We start from the raw sequence: 18,209 nt of genomic DNA, 5'->3' as shown, positions 1-18,209 counted from the left end.
TATTATCGTCACTGAGAATTTTTAAGTTTGATTGAGTATCTGTGAATGAATGAATATTTGATACTTCATTTGGTATTTGATTAGGTATATTCTGATTCGATACCCTTTGAAATTTTTTATTTTGTATTTCATTAGAATTTGTGTTTTGATTCGATACCCTGTGAGAATTTCTATATTGTAATTTTCTACATTCTTCTATTGTATGTCCGTACTTTTTACAATATTTGCATTGTTTAATATTATTATAATGTTCACTAGTAGAAGATTGATTAAATTTATGATTATTGGAATTATTAGAATTGTGTTTGTTAAAATGAACTTGGTAATTTTCATTAGATTGCGGATAATTTTTGCGACAATTATTTGTAGAATGCGAATTGTTACGACATATTTTACAGTATTGATTGCTTTTATTAGTTTTTAACATATTTAATATTCTTTCTTCACAGAGAGCAGCATTATGAGCCTCCTTAATGCAATTAAATCCTTTATATCTTAACATTTGTGAAATTTCTGGTTTAGAGTGGTAAATGAATCTATTTAAAGTTAAATCGTGTATAGTTTGAGTTTTTCCCGGTAATTCGGCATCGTTTCGACAACTCTGCTTAGCAGAAGAAATTGTACGATGGTTTAAAACTTCTAAACGTTGAAAGAAATCATCTACGGATTCATTAGAATTCTGTCTACAGTTATTTAGTTCTTCTATTAATTGGACATAATGTTTTCGCTCTTTATATAAATCTTTTAACTTTTGTCGTAAAATTTCCCAAGATTCAAAGCTTTGTGTTGTTAGTTGCTCTTTTGCTGTACCTGATATTCTTGATAATATAAAATATAATAGAGGCAATTTTTGATTTTGACTGGCTAACTCATTGGCACTATTACAATTTGCCAAAAATTGTCCTAATTCGTTTCTATCACCGCTAAATCCGAAAGGAATCAACTTACAAATAAAATCTAACGATAATGGATCAGTATTCGAATTGGTATTCATGATGAATTTTGTTAATAAATTTAGTTAAAAAAAAAAATGATTAATAAAATTTTGTAAAGTACTTTTAACGGAGTTAAAAAAAAAATACTAGTAAGTTATATAAAACGCTCGATACAAAATCTAAACAAATATACAAATTCCACTTACCAACGGTATTCTCCTGGACCAGTTTCCTGTTTTTCCTCCTTGAGAATCCTTTTGTCCCGTACTATCCCGTCCTGTCCTGAACTGGCCTAACCAATCCTGAATCCTTATCTGGACTAACCCAATCCTGTATCCTGTCCTATCCTGTCCGCAGCGCCAATTTTTGTTGTGGTCCTCTTCAGAAGGGCCAACTTGTTGAGGGTCTTTTCGGGTGTGGAATTAATGTACACTGTTGTTTTTTAATATAACTTAACTTTAATTACGATAAACTAATTACAATAGTTACCCTGAGGGAAACTGTGAAAAATAATAACGTGTTGAAGAGTAAAAAGAGAGTTGAAGAACAAAAGCAAAAGAGTGTTTAGCAAAAAGAAGTATGTGACTAAAACAGGGTTTTAGCAAAAGAGATGTGAGGGCCTGTCTTGCAGTTCCTTAAATAATATCTAAGCTACAGAAATGCCAGAGGCGTACAGTACAATTTATATATCCTTAATCTAATATTCAGAGCAGTGGACGACACTGCCCTAAACTTACATTGTTCAGATAGACAGACGTCTGCGAAAGCTATATAAATTTATGATCAAAATTCCCAACAGTAATAGTTAAAGTTATCAATTAGAATTATATTGTAGGGTCGTTTATGACCTCAAAGGTATGAAGGTTTTTATTAGAGATGGGACATTCCTAAACTAATATTACAAATTTGATTAAAATGAGGACGGGATTATAACAATGCCAACATACCTTAAGTTGTCAACTTATAATTCTGTCAATGTGAGATTATATTTCCTAAACCTTAGGCTTTTGTCTAATTTGAACAAGTTTTAAATTACAAAAAAGCATATCGGGCACTGTTACATTTAACCATAGATTGACAACTTAAGGTATGTTGACATTTGCCTGGTTTTGCATTGTTACCTGTTCAGTTTTAATTTGAAAATAAATGCACTTTTTCTTAAATTAGTTAAAAAGGGCTTGTCCAAAATTGTTCAAATTTGACGTGTATTCAGCCATTCGCAGACCTGTAATAAAGGTATTTACGACTTCGCTGTAAAATCAATAGTGTACCTAGCCAATATTTGGACAGTTCAAAATTTGCATGAGATTTCCTATGTTTCAAAGACCGATGCACCACCCAGTATATGAACGAGCATTTTTGAATAACATTATAGAGAATTAGAGAAAGGCTAGCCGCAAATATTTAAATATCTATAAATAATTCCATTTTTAAGAAACTTATCGACGACAAAATGGAATTGTTCGAATTTCGTAAAAAATATAAACATGTCATGCTGTATGACGCCAAGAAAACTGTTTAACCGCACAAATGATATGCTACTGTATCATCAAACCGCAAATAATGACTAATTCTCGAACAGCTATGTTTCATCATGGGAAAAATGATTTCCAACAAAACTGTGCGGTTTTGGTAGTATCAGAAATAATATTTTTACCTGTAAATTGATAGCGACTGTTTGGGAAATTTGTTTTAAGTTGTGAGTTTCATTTCGTGACAAGCGTTTTTGAAGACGTTTTGACATCCCTCCCTCTCTGGTCAAATTTGTCCCTACCCCTTTCCCTCCCATAATCTCACGTGAAATCTTTCAAAATTTGTATATATTTGAGTATAAAGCTTCATTTAAGAACCTCGCAATTAGTGGAATAAATTAGTGGTTTCAATTACACTTTATATTTTTTAGTTTACGATCATTCTTCACAATGTCTAAAAAAAATACATTTAAAATTAATTTCCTAGCAACAGCTTGCGGTAGGCAATTGTATCCATACAGAACGCCTAATATTAGGTTATAAAACAATAAACTTTTGATTTCAAGCCATACGAAGCCACATCTCTTGACGGATGATAATCAAAGGCCAAAATAACATTCCTCGCAAGTTTTGAAGTACAATTGAGGCGGCAAGTTGCAAAACCCGCCTTATCCCAAAAACCTTGTTTCGAGATAATAAGCAAAAACTGTTTTAGCAAATGTTTGAAGCGTTATTTTACAAAAAAAACGTGTCCATTAAGTGGAATCATTCATTTGTATCTGGTTTCTGTAGAAATAAAAATTAATTAATAAATTTAATTATTAAATTATTAAATAAAAATTAATTATTAGGTAAGCATTTGAAATGGATAAGATGTCAGTATTAAGACTATATTTGTGTAAAAAGCGTATGAAAAAATGCAGGATTTGTAACAATAATAAACAATAAAAGCAAATATAAGTGCAGGATTTGTAACAATAATAAACAATAAAAGCAAATATAAGTGGATAAGACGGATTTTGCTGCAGTAACGTAATTTGTAGTGATTTTTATATAGAAATAGGCGTCTTTTGCCGCAGTTTGGGACTATGTTTATGTAGATTGTAGCGTCTACTATTAATATATACCATTAGGCTATTCTTTTAAATGGATAAGGCGGGTTTGTTAACTTTCTGTTCGGTTCTGCTGTTCAATTTTAAGAGGGCTTTAAGTAGTAAATTTAGTTTAAAAACGGTTATATTTTAAAAACCACTCGGTTTAGTACATGACGTTATGAACGGAAAGTTAGTGAAAAATCCACTGAGCTAAAATGATATACAGGGTCCGGCAATAGTGCGTCAGGCATCTGTAGCTCCTAGATTAAAAAATTTGAAAATTTTGTTTAAGTGCAAACCTAAATTATGTACTAGGATGTATTTCAGGAAAATATTTTAACTTCTATAGGGTGGCTCAAAAAAGTGTGAGTGGATCGGGATTATTTTTTTTAAATGGAACACCCTGTGTAGTGTTCAATAGTTTAGAGATTATTATTATATAAAAAATGTACTCTGAATAACTGTAAACAACAATGTTTATCTTTACGTAATGCAGAAAGGCGAGTTCAGTCAATACACGATAGCCAGCAAGCAAACAGTATTTTATTTTAAACCCCAGAGTTTTCGTGTATTCTACAGTGGCGACGAGGACTAAACCAAACAGATATTGTGATTCGGTTAAAATACAATCGAGTAAGTACCTAAAGTTTTAATTGGAAAATTACACCAAATATTTACTATATATTGACCGATTTCAAAATAAATTAACACTTTAACTGCCACGTTAAACACTAGTGACTAACATTTCTTTGGTAAGGAATCGGCCGTGTCAAACGTTCTGGGTTTATTTTACATCGTATTGTATATTAGAATCATTTTCCTGGTTCCTTCAAGTATCAGAGTACATTAATAACAAGACAATGAAAATTTTATTTTATAAAGAAATGGAAAAGGCAGCTAAATGTTAACAAAAAAAAATCTTTTGGTGTTAATTTATAATACTAAGTACATGTGTACATTTAAGCTTAATTTAATACAAATAAAAGAGACTAAGGTCCAAATTAGAGGGACGTAGGTCCATATTAGAGGGACGTAGGTCCAAATTAGAGGGACGTAGGTCCAAACAGAGGGACGTAGGTCCAAACAGAGGGACGTAGGTCCAAATCAGAGGGACGTAGGTCCAAATCAGAGGGACGTAGGTCCAAACAGAGGGACGTAGGTCCATATCAGAGGGACGTAGGTCCAAATCAGAGGGACGTAGGTCCAAGTTAGAGGGACGTAGGTCCAAGTTAGAGGGACGTAGGTCCAAAACAGAGGGACGTAGGTCCAAAACAGAGGGACGTAGGTCCAAATCAGAGGGACGTAGGTCCAAATCAGAGGGACGTAGGTCCAAATTAGAGGGACGTAGGTCCAAATCAGAGGGACTTAGGTCCAAATCAGAGGGACGTAGGTCCAAATCAGAGGGACGTAGGTCCAAATTAAAGGGACAGAGGTGCAAATTCGAGTTTCATTTATATGCCATTAAGAGATTAAGTCGAAATTAAATGACAAATATATATCGATAATAGTTAATATTTGGTGTTAAAATGTAAATTAATTAAATAATATGTATACTGTAAATGTATCATAACTAGGTAACAAAGTTATAAAAAAAAAAAATCAGTAATTATTAATTTTTTTAAGCTTTTTTAAGCCATATTTGAAATAAAGTAATAATAATTGCAAATTGTTTATCTGAACATTAGATTTAGATCATTGTCCTTAATTATTAAAGCGTTAATGTTTATTTATACCTAAGATGTGTATATACGACTCAATCCTATATATATTTTTATTCCAGAAAATTAAAATCGACGATGAATTTATCAAGTCTTTCAACCCTGGAGAATTTTGATTGTGAAGGAGAAATTTCTTCTGTTGCTTTAAGATGGAGAAAATGGAAAAGGGCTTTGAATATATACCTAGAGGCAGCAAGTATCGACAGTCCCGCAAAAAAACGAGCTGTATTATTACATATGGGGGGAATAGGCATTCAAGAAATATACTATAATATTCCTGGGGCACATGTTGAAACTTCCGTTGATGTAGATATTTATGAAGTCGCTGTTCAAAAGTTGGATGAATATTTCGCTCCTAAACAAAGCAAGGTGTTTGAAAGACACATTTTTAGATTATTGAAGCAAGATCAAGGAGAGAAATTCGAGAGATTCCTCATACGCTTAAGACACCAAGCAGAAAAGTGTCAATTCCAGAATTTGGAGGAAAACCTTATCGATCAAATTGTGGAAAAAGGATGCAACTTAGAACTGAGAAAGAAAATATTAGCAGTTGGAGATAGCATGACTTTAGAGATGATTATAAATGAAGCTAATTCCTTAGAATCCGTAACACGACAGCTCGGGGAATTCTCAGGAAATCCAGATACGCTAACCCAGGACATTAATTTATTGCAACATAAGCCATCTGGAAGTCGTCGTGAAGAGGAATTTTGTAGGCGATGCGGTAGCACAAAACATTCTTCTACAAGTTTAAATTGCCCAGCTGTAAATCAAGAATGCGGAAAATGTGGATTTAAAGGACATTTTATGAGCCAATGCAGAACAGCTCCTGGAAAAAGAAAAAATAAAAGGTTAAACGTCATTCCCCAAAAGCGGCAATCCAAATTTAAAAAAGCGAAAATGTCGAACGCACATGCCATTGAAGAAAACTCCGAAGATGAAGGCGACTATGTGTTCCATATCGATCAAGACGACACACTATCATGCAAAATTGGTGGAGTGAACATTGATATGCTCATTGACTCAGGCAGTAAATGTAATTTACTGAGCCTAGATGCCTGGCAATATTTAAAACGTGAGAGAGTTCAAGTCCATAACCAGGTAAAAAATCCAGACAAAATATTTTTAGCCTATGCCAGTAAGGCACCCTTGACTGTCGTGGGATCTTTTGAAGCATTTATTGATGTTGGAAATCAGCCTATTAAAGCCGTATTTTATGTAATAAAAAATGGAAATAAAAATCTACTTGGTAAAAGAACGGCAATAGAGCTAGGTGTTCTAAAAATTGGTTTACATAATGTCAATGCCACAACAAGCCCATTTCCGAAATTTAAGGACACAGTTGTAGATATTCCAATTGACGAAACAATACAGCCGGTAAGTCAGCCATATAGACGAGTACCAATTCCACTGGAAGAAAAAATCAACAGGAAACTTAAGGAACTTATTGATTTAGACATCATTGAGGAAGTGGCAGGATCATCTAAATGGGTATCTCCAATCGTTCCAGTATTAAAGGACAACGGGGAGGTTAGAATCTGCCTTGACATGCGAAGAGCAAATTCAGCTATTATGCGTGAAAATCATCCACTTCCAACGATGGACCAGTTATTACCAAAATTTAGAGGTGCAAAGATATTTTCAAAATTAGATATAAAAAACGCATTCCATCAAATCGAAATTTCACCAGCCTCCCGTCATATTACTACATTTATTAGCAGCAAAGGATTACTACGATATAAAAGACTGATGTTTGGCATATCTTGCGCTCCAGAAATTTTTCAGAAATTATTGGAACGTGTACTTGCCAAATGTGACGGTGTTGTAAATTTCATCGACGATATTTTAATTTTTGGAGCAACTCTAGAAGAACATAATATGAGATTAAATAATGTTTTAACAACTTTAGATCAAAATAACATCCTACTAAATAAAGATAAATGCATGTTTAGATTGAGAAGCGTTGAATTTTTAGGTCATCAGCTCTCAGCAATAGGTATCAAACCACTAGAGAGCTACATAGGAGCCATAAACACATTTCGAGCACCCAAAACTATTATGGAGATACAAAGTTTTTTGGGGTTGGTAAATTACGTGGGAAAATGGATCCCTAATCTAGCAACGCTGACAGACCCGTTAAGGAAGATACTTAGGTTAAAATTAGGAAAAAAATCCAACATAGAGTCCTACTGGAAGGCTGAACAGCAACATTCGTTCAAAACACTAAAAGAGACCCTATCCAGCATCAAAACATTGGGATATTATCATCCAGGTGACAGAACCCAAGTCATAGCTGACGCCAGTCCAGTTGGTCTTGGCTGTGTACTTATCCAATTTGACGAATCTGGTCCTCGAATTATATCATTTGGAAATAAAAGCCTGACAGCTTGTGAGAAGAGATATTGTCAGACGGAAAAGAAGCTTGCGCTGGTATGGTCAGTGGAACATTTCCATATGTACCTATATGGAAAAGAAACATTTGAATTGGTTACAGATCACAAACCACTAGAAGCCATATTTAAACCAACAGCCAAACCGTGTGCGCGCATAGAGAGATGGGTCCTTCGACTACAATGTTACAATTATAAAGTAGTATACCGCCCTGGAAAATTTAATATAGCGGGTGTTTTATCCAGACTGCCAAGAATAGAAAATATAAATAAATCATTTGATGAAAATTCTATTTGCCAAATACTAAGCTATTCAAGACCTGTTGCTGTTTCATTATCTGATATCAAGAGAGCTTCAGAAAAAGACCAAGAAATCACCAAAGTAAAAGAAGCAATATTTCAAGATGTTTGGGACCAATCAATTAATCAATATAAAATATTTAGTTCAGAACTGTGTTTTCATGAAGGAATTCTATTAAGAGGTGACAAAGTTTATGTGAAAAATTTAATTAAAAGTAATAAAACTTGTCCAAACTTCAATCCAAGTCCGCATACAGTAATAAATAAAAATGGAAGTGATATTCAAATTAGAAATGATGAAACAGGTCAAGATTATCGAAGAAATATAATACATTTAAAGAAAATTGAAGGAGAATGGAAAGTCACTAATAAACCAGAACAAAATGATAGTAGTCATGAGCATGACTAGGGAGCTATTGAATGAAGTTAAATGTATTGTTTGGATAGTGGGTATTTTGTGATTTAACTTAATTTTGTTGTTACAAAATAGTGTAGTCCCTAAGAGATTATTATTAGCATTAAGTTATACTAGTTCGTTGTTTATTGTAAATTAGAATTAGTTAAATTAATATATCTAGGTAATAAGTTATATCGTTTTAGTTATAGGTTGCAGAAGTTATATCTTGTTGCTAATTTTGTTAATGTATTTCAATTTGTTTAAAAGAAGAAGGTGGATGTAGTGTTCAATAGTTTAGAGATTATTATTATATAAAAAATGTACTCTGAATAACTGTAAACAACAATGTTTATCTTTACGTAATGCGGAAAGGCGAGTTCAGTCAATACACGATAGCCAGCAAGCAAACAGTATTTTATTTTAAACCCCAGAGTTTTCGTGTATTCTACACCCTGTATATTATTGCATTTTTGGCTTCCCTTCAAATCACTTTACATAATCCTAAGACATGAGTAAATATACATATTTCGATCATTTCAGAGATATTAATAAATAAATAAAAATTATGTATTTTTCAGCCTTTCTAAAAAAAAATATTAATAATACAAGAACTGTTCTGAATCAAAACTATATTAAATATTTACTTTAGATGGTCTGTTCTTACTTTGCTATAAATATGGAAATCGTAAATCATAAGGATGTTCAAAATGCTACGCCAAACTTTCTGAAATATAAAATGATTATTCTTCGTTTTTTTTTTAAATGGAACATCCTGTATATTATTTTTTCAATAGATGGAGAATTTAAAAATGAACATTTTTTTGTATTTAGAGTATTTCAACATTTTTAACAGTTTCGCAGATATTCCCGGTTTTGTATTTCATATGGTATTTTCCACAGTAAATTTTCATCAAAGCCACCTAATGATTTTTCTCACGTATTTTACCATTGGAAGCCCTATATGAAATAATACTGCATGTATCTGAAAAATTATTAAAAATTTTTAAATACTTTAAATACAAAAAATGTTCATTTTTTAATTCTCCATCTAATAAAAAAATAGTATCCAGGGTGTTTATTTTAAAAAAACGAAGAAAAATTATTTTATTTTTGAAAGTTTGGCGTAAAATATTGAACATCCTGTATAGTTTACGATTACCATATTTATAGCAAACTTAGAACAGACCATCTAATATAGTTTTGATTTTAGAACAGTTCTTATATTTTTGATATTTTTTTAAGAAGGGTTGAAAAATATATTATATTTTTGATTTATTTTTTAATATCTCTGAAACTAATCGAAATAGATTTACTCATATCTTAGGATTATGTAAAGTGATCTGAAAGGAAGCCAAAAATGTAATAATATACAGGGTGTTCCATTTAAAAAAAAATCATCCAGATCCACTCACACTTTTTTGCGCCACCCTATAGAAGTTAAAATATTTTCCGGAAATACATCTTGGTACATACTTTAGGTTTGCACCTAAACAAAATTTAAAAGAAAATGCACGATTTTCAACATCTTTTTTTGCGAAAAAAACCTCAAAGACCTGTTCCTGGGGTCGAAATATACCACCCCTGAAAATATTTGCACTTATTTAAGACTCACCCTGTATATCACTGCAATCACAAAACTTTGTAACGGAATTATTTCTTCTTCTTCAATCTGCATAAAAAGTAGTTAACAAATATCAAAATATATTTCCTTCTTCTAATACACAATAACAGATTTTTTGCACTTTTTTAAAATAGCTTTTTTCTAATCGATGTTTTAGTGTGCGAACCACAATACATTCTCGTATTTCACGATAAAAATTCGCGAACAGCGTATTAAAACGATATGAAAATTGCTCTGCCTATCGTCTAGAACCCTCAAGATAGCCACGGATTAATACATAGCTACGGCAGTACCGTGGGAGTCTACCTGGATCCTATCTCAAAGCAAAGAGTACTCGCTATTTGTTTTTCTCATGCTAATTGCTCAAGTGTCACACCGCCAAAAGCCGACGATATAGTTCCTAGGTTCCTGTTTGAGAGAGACCTTAGGGCCCGGTTACACCTGCTAAATAGGAAATAGAGCCTGATAAATAAATAAGTGTATCAGATCTGTTTGACCGGTACTGAGATAATAGAATTTATGATAGAGATACGACATTTAATAGTAGGAAAATCAAGTTTATGTTTATATCTACACTGACAGACAAGAAAAACAACTTCTTTTTTTTAAATAAAAATGTTAAAATACTTTAAAGTTCAATATAAACTTTCCGGCACAAAATTCCGCCACCCTAAAAATTTTGACTAAGTTTGATGTTGACTTTTCAATTTGTAATCCGATTTTTATGATTATGGTATTAGTTTGTAGATAAATTTGTTGGCATTACTTTTTATTATTGTAATGGCTTATGTATTTCGGTTTAGGTTGGTTTATATAATATAATAGCTCCCGTATATAGCATTTAACGCCTTGGAAGTAGCAAGGTACAGCTTGCCACACTAGAGCCGCTCGGTATACAAGGAAGGTAATGTGGCTAGCACTACGCTTCAACCGCCTATTATTACCTCAGGATTGTGAACCCAAGTACTTTTAAGGCTGAGTGGACCTAGTTACCCAAACTATTTTTATTTTTAATAAAAATAGTCGGCTGACGAAATGTCGGGTGTGGGATTCGAACCCACTACCTTGAGATTGGTAGACGAGAGCCTGTACCTCTACGCCACCGGGCCACCGAAAGGTTGGTTTCTACCCGGGTAAATCAAAACTTCGTTTTTTTGCAATAAATTCAAAACACCTTATGGAAAAAATGGGACGGGCATTTTGGATAAAAAACACTTTCCTGAAATGTTAGATTTATTCCTAACTTATATCTATGCTTTCATGAGCTATGCATTTTTAAATAAATTATTAATATTTTTACAATCTTGAATTTGTTGAAAATGGAGCCCTTAATGCTCACCGTTATATTTGGGATGTCCTCCAAAAAGTTGTCGTTCCATTTGCTCCTTTCATTGGAAATAAATTTATACTGATGCATGATAATGCCAGGCCCAAGTTGAGCGAGGTAACGACTAGTTAACCTAAGGGTAGAGATCCAATCGAACATTTATGCGATGAACTTAAAAGAGCTATTCTTCGTCGTCCACAAACTTCGCAAGAGCTATGATTGATTGAGATGAGATTCCTCCGTTAATGCTAGCCTTAGCTCTAGTGAAGGGTGTTCTAAATCTACAGTTTGATATTCATCAAACTGATCAAGAAAGAATGACTACCCTTATTCATTCAATACGACAAAGACCTCGAGCTGTTATTGCTGCGAGAGGTAGACATACATGCTATTCAAATTATTATAAAATTATTATTGTTTTTGTCAATAAAAAAATCTCTGAAATCAATACTGTACTTAAAAATTTGTAGCTCATAAACACAGTTTAAAGAATATAAAATATATTATATATTCTATAAACTGTGATAAAAGAATAGAGATAATGGGATAATTCAAAAAATGAAATGTTAGGAATACATCTAAGATTACAGGTGTTTTTTATCCAAAATGCCCGTCTCATTTTTTCCACAGGGTGTTTTGAATTTATTGCAGAAAACAAGGTTTTGATTTACCCCGGTATAAACCCACCTAGCCGAAGAATATAAGCCTTAAAGTAATAAAAAATAATGCCAATAAATTTATCTTCACACTGATACCATAATCATTTCGGACTTTTTAGCCTCCTTTTAAATTAAAATTTAAAGATCCCGTGTGTATATTATACGAAGGAAAACAAAATGTTCCTATTTTGGCGAAAGTTTCAAATACCCTGTAGGGTGGTTTAAGAAAGTAAGATATTTGCATAGTAATTTGTCAACATGGTGCATCTTTCATCGATAGTTTGTTTTTGATTCATCTCAATAACTTTTTTTTTTGCTAGAGATATGATTTATGACAACGCTCCGATTTCTTACATTCCAAAAATTCTTCTTTAACACTAAAGAAATCTCTTTGCTGTACTTAGATTTAAGAACTTCCGATGCTTCGTGTTTTCGACCTTATTGTATTGTACCGACAAGTACCGAAACGTGGACCCTTAAAACAACCGAAATTAACAAACTGATGGCCTGATACCTGATGTGATGGCTTTCGAAAGGTGGTGTTATCGTCGCATGTTACGAATTTCTTGGGTCGACAGAGTTGAAGAAAGATAAAATAAAAAGTAATATAAGAAAGAAATATACGAAAGCCTTAAAAAGAAAAAAATAGAATATTTTGCTTAATAAATTTGCTATACATGCTTAAAGAAATCCTAATACCAATTACTGCAGAATATTATGGAAGGAAAAATCCAAGGAGGACGTAGTCGGTATGAAATGACATCGAATTGATTATTTAGAGCAGCCGCAAATAAAAAATCTCGTGTTTAAATCTCCTCACCCTGTGCTGTTTTTTTGCTGTTGCCAAATTAACCTAACCATATTGTATTTTTTTTTGTCAGATTTAAGTTATTATCATATATGATCTAGTTAAATGACTAAGTGAAGTTACTGTAAAGTATTGACCGTATACCGGGTGGTGCCTTTGAAAATATAGGAAAGTCCGTGCAAATTTTGAACTGTCCAAATATTGGCTACTCTATTAATTTTACAGCTAATTCGTAAATAGGTTTTTAAAGGTCTACCTATTCTGAATGCACATGCCAAATTTGAACAATTTTGAACAAGCCGAATTTAAGTAATTTAAGGAAAACTGCAACTATTTTTAAATTGAAACTGAATAGGTAACAATGCAAAATCAGTCAAATGTCAACATTTCACAACTTCACTGTAAAATTAACAGGGGACCCAATATACAGGGTGGCCCATCGAAAACGTTCCGCAAAGCATAACGGCCAGGGTATTTTTTTTTTCAGAAAATTCAAAAACACGTCAATTTTTTTTGTGAGGGGGACAACTTTTGCCCCAAAATGATTGCAAAATCTTCAACCCTCTGAGCGGGGGTGTCATCCCCCAATTTTTTTCAAATGGGAAGGGGGGTCAAGTGGTACCGCAATGAAAAGTGCTTTCTGTTATCTATACTTTCCCGTTTCGTTTTTGAAAATCGGTCGAGTCATTGAGAAAATATGAAGGATTGAAATTTGAAAAGTTTATTTAAATATTTATCAGAGTAAATGATGAGGATAAATTCCAATTTGCTGTTTTTTGGTATTATTTCTAGATGTTTGCGCATTTTTTCACTTGCCACAAGGTTGAACGATCAGGTGCGGTAGTTGCTAGATAGCTGTTCTGTGACTTGTGCGTTGAAGTTCTTCTCAATACCGTTAAACTTTTTAACAATTATGGTGTACCCACTTGCAGAAGAAGTGGAAATGATCGAACTTTATTTTAAAAATAATGAATGTGGCAATCGGGTTGCGCAGATATTCATCCTAACAAACACCTTTATGGCAAAATTGTTCGCGAGTTAGTAGCAAAATTTCGCGAAACTGGTTCCGTTATGAATAAAAAGAGGCAGAGGGAAAATCCTGTAGTAAATGAAGCTATGGAGGTATTCGTATTAGGCCAAGTTGCCAAGTACGCTGAGTACAAGAAAATTAGCCAATGAAACCGATGTGAATCGTACAAGCGTTCAAAAGATATTAAAAAAAGTTCCACCCGTACAAAATGCAGTTGGTACAAGAACTCAACGAAGACGTTTTAAAATAAAGTAAAATAAAGTTTATTTTTAAAATAAAGTTCGATTATTTCCACTTTTTCTGCAAGTGAGAACACCATAATTGTTAAAAATTTAACGATATTGAGAAGAACTTCAACGCACAAGTCACAGAACAGCTTTCTCGCAACTACCGCACCTGATCGTTCAACCTTGGGGCAAGTAAAAAAATGCGAAAACATCTAGAAATAATAAGAAAAAACAGCAAATTGGTCGAAGAAATTTATCTTTATCATTTACTCTGATAAATTTTTAAATAAACTTTTCAAATTTCAATCCTTCATATTTTCTCAATGACTGGCCGATTTTCAAAAACAAAGCGGGAAAGTATAGATAATAGAAAGCCCTTTTCATTGCGGTACCACTTGATCCCCCTTCCCATTTGAAAAAAATTGGGGGATGACACCCCCGCTCAGGGGGTTGAAGATTTTGCAATCATTTTTGGGGCAAAAGTTGTCCCCCTCACAAACAAAATTGACGCGTTTTTGGATTTTTTGAAAAAAAAATACTCTGGCCGTTATGCCTTGCCGAACGTTTTCGATGGGCTACCCCGTATAGACAGTTCAATATTTGCATGTGATTTCCTATGTTTCGAATGACAATGCACCACCCGGTATATGTAATTTCAGGTAAAATTAAAGATAGTTTTAATGTGTTATTATTACTACAATTAGGTACATAAACTCTCTTTTGCCCGAAGAGGGTTTGGGTACGGTTGAAATCATTTTTGTGTGTGCGCTTGAAACGGTAAATATTAGTACCTAGTTGATTTATGTTTAATTATTGAAATATTTCGTTTTAGTTTATTTTCAAATCATTTTCATTTAGCAGCTTTGTCATAAATAATACTGTAGATTTTACCCATTTGTCTTACTTGTTTACTTAATGTTCTTGCTGTGTTTTTTTTTCATTTTTTTTAAATTGTTTTTACTTGTCAAAAACTAATTAGAATTTTCCTTACGACTTACTTACTTTTCGATAAATACTCAAATAAATAAAATACTGAAAACTGATTAATGGTTCAATAATTGTAATCTTACAATGAGAATCAACGTTGAATGAAATATGTTTCAATATTAAAATTTGTATTACTAAACACATGCATTTCAATTGATTGAATCAAATTGGTTTTTGTTTTAAATATTGTATACTCCTCAAAATACCAATTCAGGAACTAAAATGGTATAGATCTTTCGAAGATAGAAAGGCGCTCTTAAATTACATTAACATGTGTATTAATCGAGTGATTATGATATACTCAGGGGTAGACTGGGGGGGGGGGGGAAGGGGCGGTCCGCCCCGGGCCCCTTCTTCTAGGGGGCCTCCAAATCTTAATAAGTAATTTTTTATTCAACTGGCAAACAGGCCAATATGGGTTCAGTAGTTATAAAGCAATTTGTAGTTAGAGTATGCAAACCATAAGTATACGCAAACTAAACACAGTATAAATGGAAACAGATATTTACTTAATTATCAATTATTGGCCCCAGTAATTGTCAATGGCATTTTTCTATTTACGAAATTAAATCAAGCGGTAATTTTCTTTGTTTAGAATATCGAATAATTATTATTTTTTATATTCGAATAATTATTATTTATTCTTGGACCTATATAGGAGTATACCGCGATTTACCTGGAACGGTCGCGAAAGTAACGCGGCTTATAGGTATGTGGAACCGGTATTCCGATCACTTTGTCATCATATATTGCCATTAAATATATGCAAACATTCGCTCGGGGATTGTTTTATTACGTCAAATTGCATTCGTTTTTCAATTTAAATGTATTATTATAAGCTTTAAAAAAATTGATGTTATCGTTTTTGAGGCCTTTTTGGAGCTGAGGCCCTTAATCCCCTGGTCGGGGCCCGTCGGGTCTCTACATGAAAACGGCACTGCCGATGAATAACATATTTATATCTACAGTATGTCCGCGGATTGTCTTCATAAAAATTTTTGCTTGTTCTAAAATAATAAATTGTTGTGGATATATTATGTGGTATGAGAGAGGCCAAGTCATACACAGCGAATACAATACTCAGTTCAACTAATTTTTTTGTAGATGATCATTCTAATTCAGAAAAAAATAACGACCCTTTTCAATCACATGACTTCTTGTAAACAAAAAAAAATGTGACATCGAATTTGACAATAACAAAATCACATTTTTGCTGGTATTTTAATTGTCGCTTTCTCTGGGCCGTATTATAAATTTTAAGTAATGTGAAGGTAGATTTTTGCGAATAACTTTTAGATGCCTATTCCAAATAGAACAAAATTCTAAACGACAGTACAACTTTAACGCCTTCTCAAAAAAGTATAGGTAATACAATTTTTGCATAAAATAATCTGAGGAGATAATATTTAACCTTTTCAAAATTTACATGGGATTTCCTATGTCCCGCGTTCCGATGCACCACACGGTATAACAAAACCACGAACAATAGAAGTCAAATTGTTTCAACCGTAGATACCCAGTCTTGGCATGTGTACCCGGTCACGGGAGAATAAGAACAAAATTACCAGGACTTGATCGAAATTTGATGGTTAATACCAATTCTAGTATTTTTCTTCTCATTCTCCTAAAATTGAGATAATTTTTTAAATAGAGATTTAATTTACTTACTTTGAAGCTATAGGCACCAGCGTCCAATCGTACCCTTGCAACACCTTGGTCACCGCGTCGTTTATCTCGCTCTTGTCCAACTGTTGCTGCTGTCCTATAACCACCACCGGTGCTCCTGCAGCTCCCTCAGGAACCACCACCGGACTCCCGGATGAATTATCCTGCGACGACGACTCGACCGACGATACCGCAGGAGACGAAACAACCGCTCGCGATAACATTGTGATGCCACTCAACAAACACGTTTTATGAATGAACAGACCGACAAATGTCACCTGTTGATCGACCAGGCGCCCGAAACAATTGAAGGCTTGTTTCCTGGACTACTACGATGCTGCTACGTCGGGCGCGATTCAATCGGGAATGAAAGGAGCGCTTTTAGCTCTGTGTTCGCTGTCTGTGTGTATGTGAGTACTACGGTACGATATCTCGACATCTCGCGAGACGGACAAAGACGGAGAGGTCTCTGTTTGTGGCTGAGTCGTGTGTTGGGGACCAATGGACGTTGAGAGAACCAGCTTAAGTCCGCCTCGGCGTGGCTATTGGCCGGCGGACCGTTTTGTTTTCCACGGTTTAAGTTAATTGCCAGTTTCTTCTTTGGTGAAATCGGCGTGGTGGATTTCGGTGCGTTGGTGTGGGACCGATGCGATGGCTAATCGAACGGGAACGTGCTAATTTGCGCTTATTTTCGGTTTTTTTTTTAATAGCGTTAGTTTGGATAGTACCTAGATATTCAACACAAAAATTTGTAATTCGTTTTGTGATCCAAAACTTAAATAAAAAAACATATACCATGTGGCGCATCGGAAGACGGGAAATCTCATCCCGTGTAAATTTTAAAGGCCCCCACAGACGTAGTTCTTTTTTAGCAATTTTGCCCGCATGAGTAAAACAGTACGGTTAAACACAAACAACGACTTCGTTTTCAGTTTGTTTGAAATTGCGGGCAAAATCATTGGTAATGGATTTTACGACGACGTTAGCAGTGAATGATTCAGCAATGATTCAGTTATTAAAGTAAAATTATTAAGCTATTAAAATAAAATATTCTAAAAAACAATGTTCCAAATGGGCTAAAGAATGGTAATCGAAGACAATTTTCACATGTTAATCTTTTGAATGAATTCAACAAACAAGTGTGGCTTGTAGATGTCTTCAGTACCGGAACCATTTCTTAGATTGCATGACTTTTTTCAATTCCTTACGGAAGCAGCCACGTAAAGAGTCAATTTTCTTTTTGAGTGAATCTCTTGTTGCCGAGTTATCTACTTCTTGTAACTTTTTTTATCATATCTTCGTAAGCTTTATTTTTTTATCTCTCTCAGAATACTCCATAAATTTAACCTTCCACAGGCACGGATGGCTTCTATCCTTGTTCTGTACAGTTCTATGAAATCAATTATAAATTGCTTGTAATTTTTTAAGTCAATCATTGTAAAAACTACAGCAATATATTTTTATTTAACATAAAAATACAAAATTTTAAAATCACTCACTACTCAAAACTAACAGTAATTATTGTTTGTGTGAGATTGAAGTGAGTAGACACTGATAAAAACCGTCCTTCTTAAGAGTC

General features: G+C 33.6%; 1 protein-coding gene across 1 annotated transcript in view; it reads right to left on the bottom strand.

Annotated features, from left to right (window-relative positions):
• Positions 1–17,051, bottom strand: part of LOC115889686 (transcription factor Sox-8) — a 58,757-nt gene extending 41,706 nt beyond the window's left edge. Inside the window, exon 1 of the mRNA XM_030909744.1 lies at positions 16,634–17,051. Within this exon, the coding sequence (XP_030765604.1) occupies positions 16,634–16,854 (221 nt within the window). The 5' untranslated portion in view covers positions 16,855–17,051. The remainder of the gene's footprint in view (positions 1–16,633) is intronic.
• Positions 17,052–18,209: the final 1,158 nt, after the last annotated feature.

This window comes from Sitophilus oryzae, unplaced genomic scaffold (assembly GCF_002938485.1).
Source record: "Sitophilus oryzae breed Bouriz unplaced genomic scaffold, Soryzae_2.0 scaffold_829_pilon_pilon, whole genome shotgun sequence".
NCBI classification, from domain to species: Eukaryota; Metazoa; Arthropoda; class Insecta; order Coleoptera; family Curculionidae; genus Sitophilus; species Sitophilus oryzae.
This window is presented reverse-complemented; position numbering and strand designations above follow the sequence as displayed.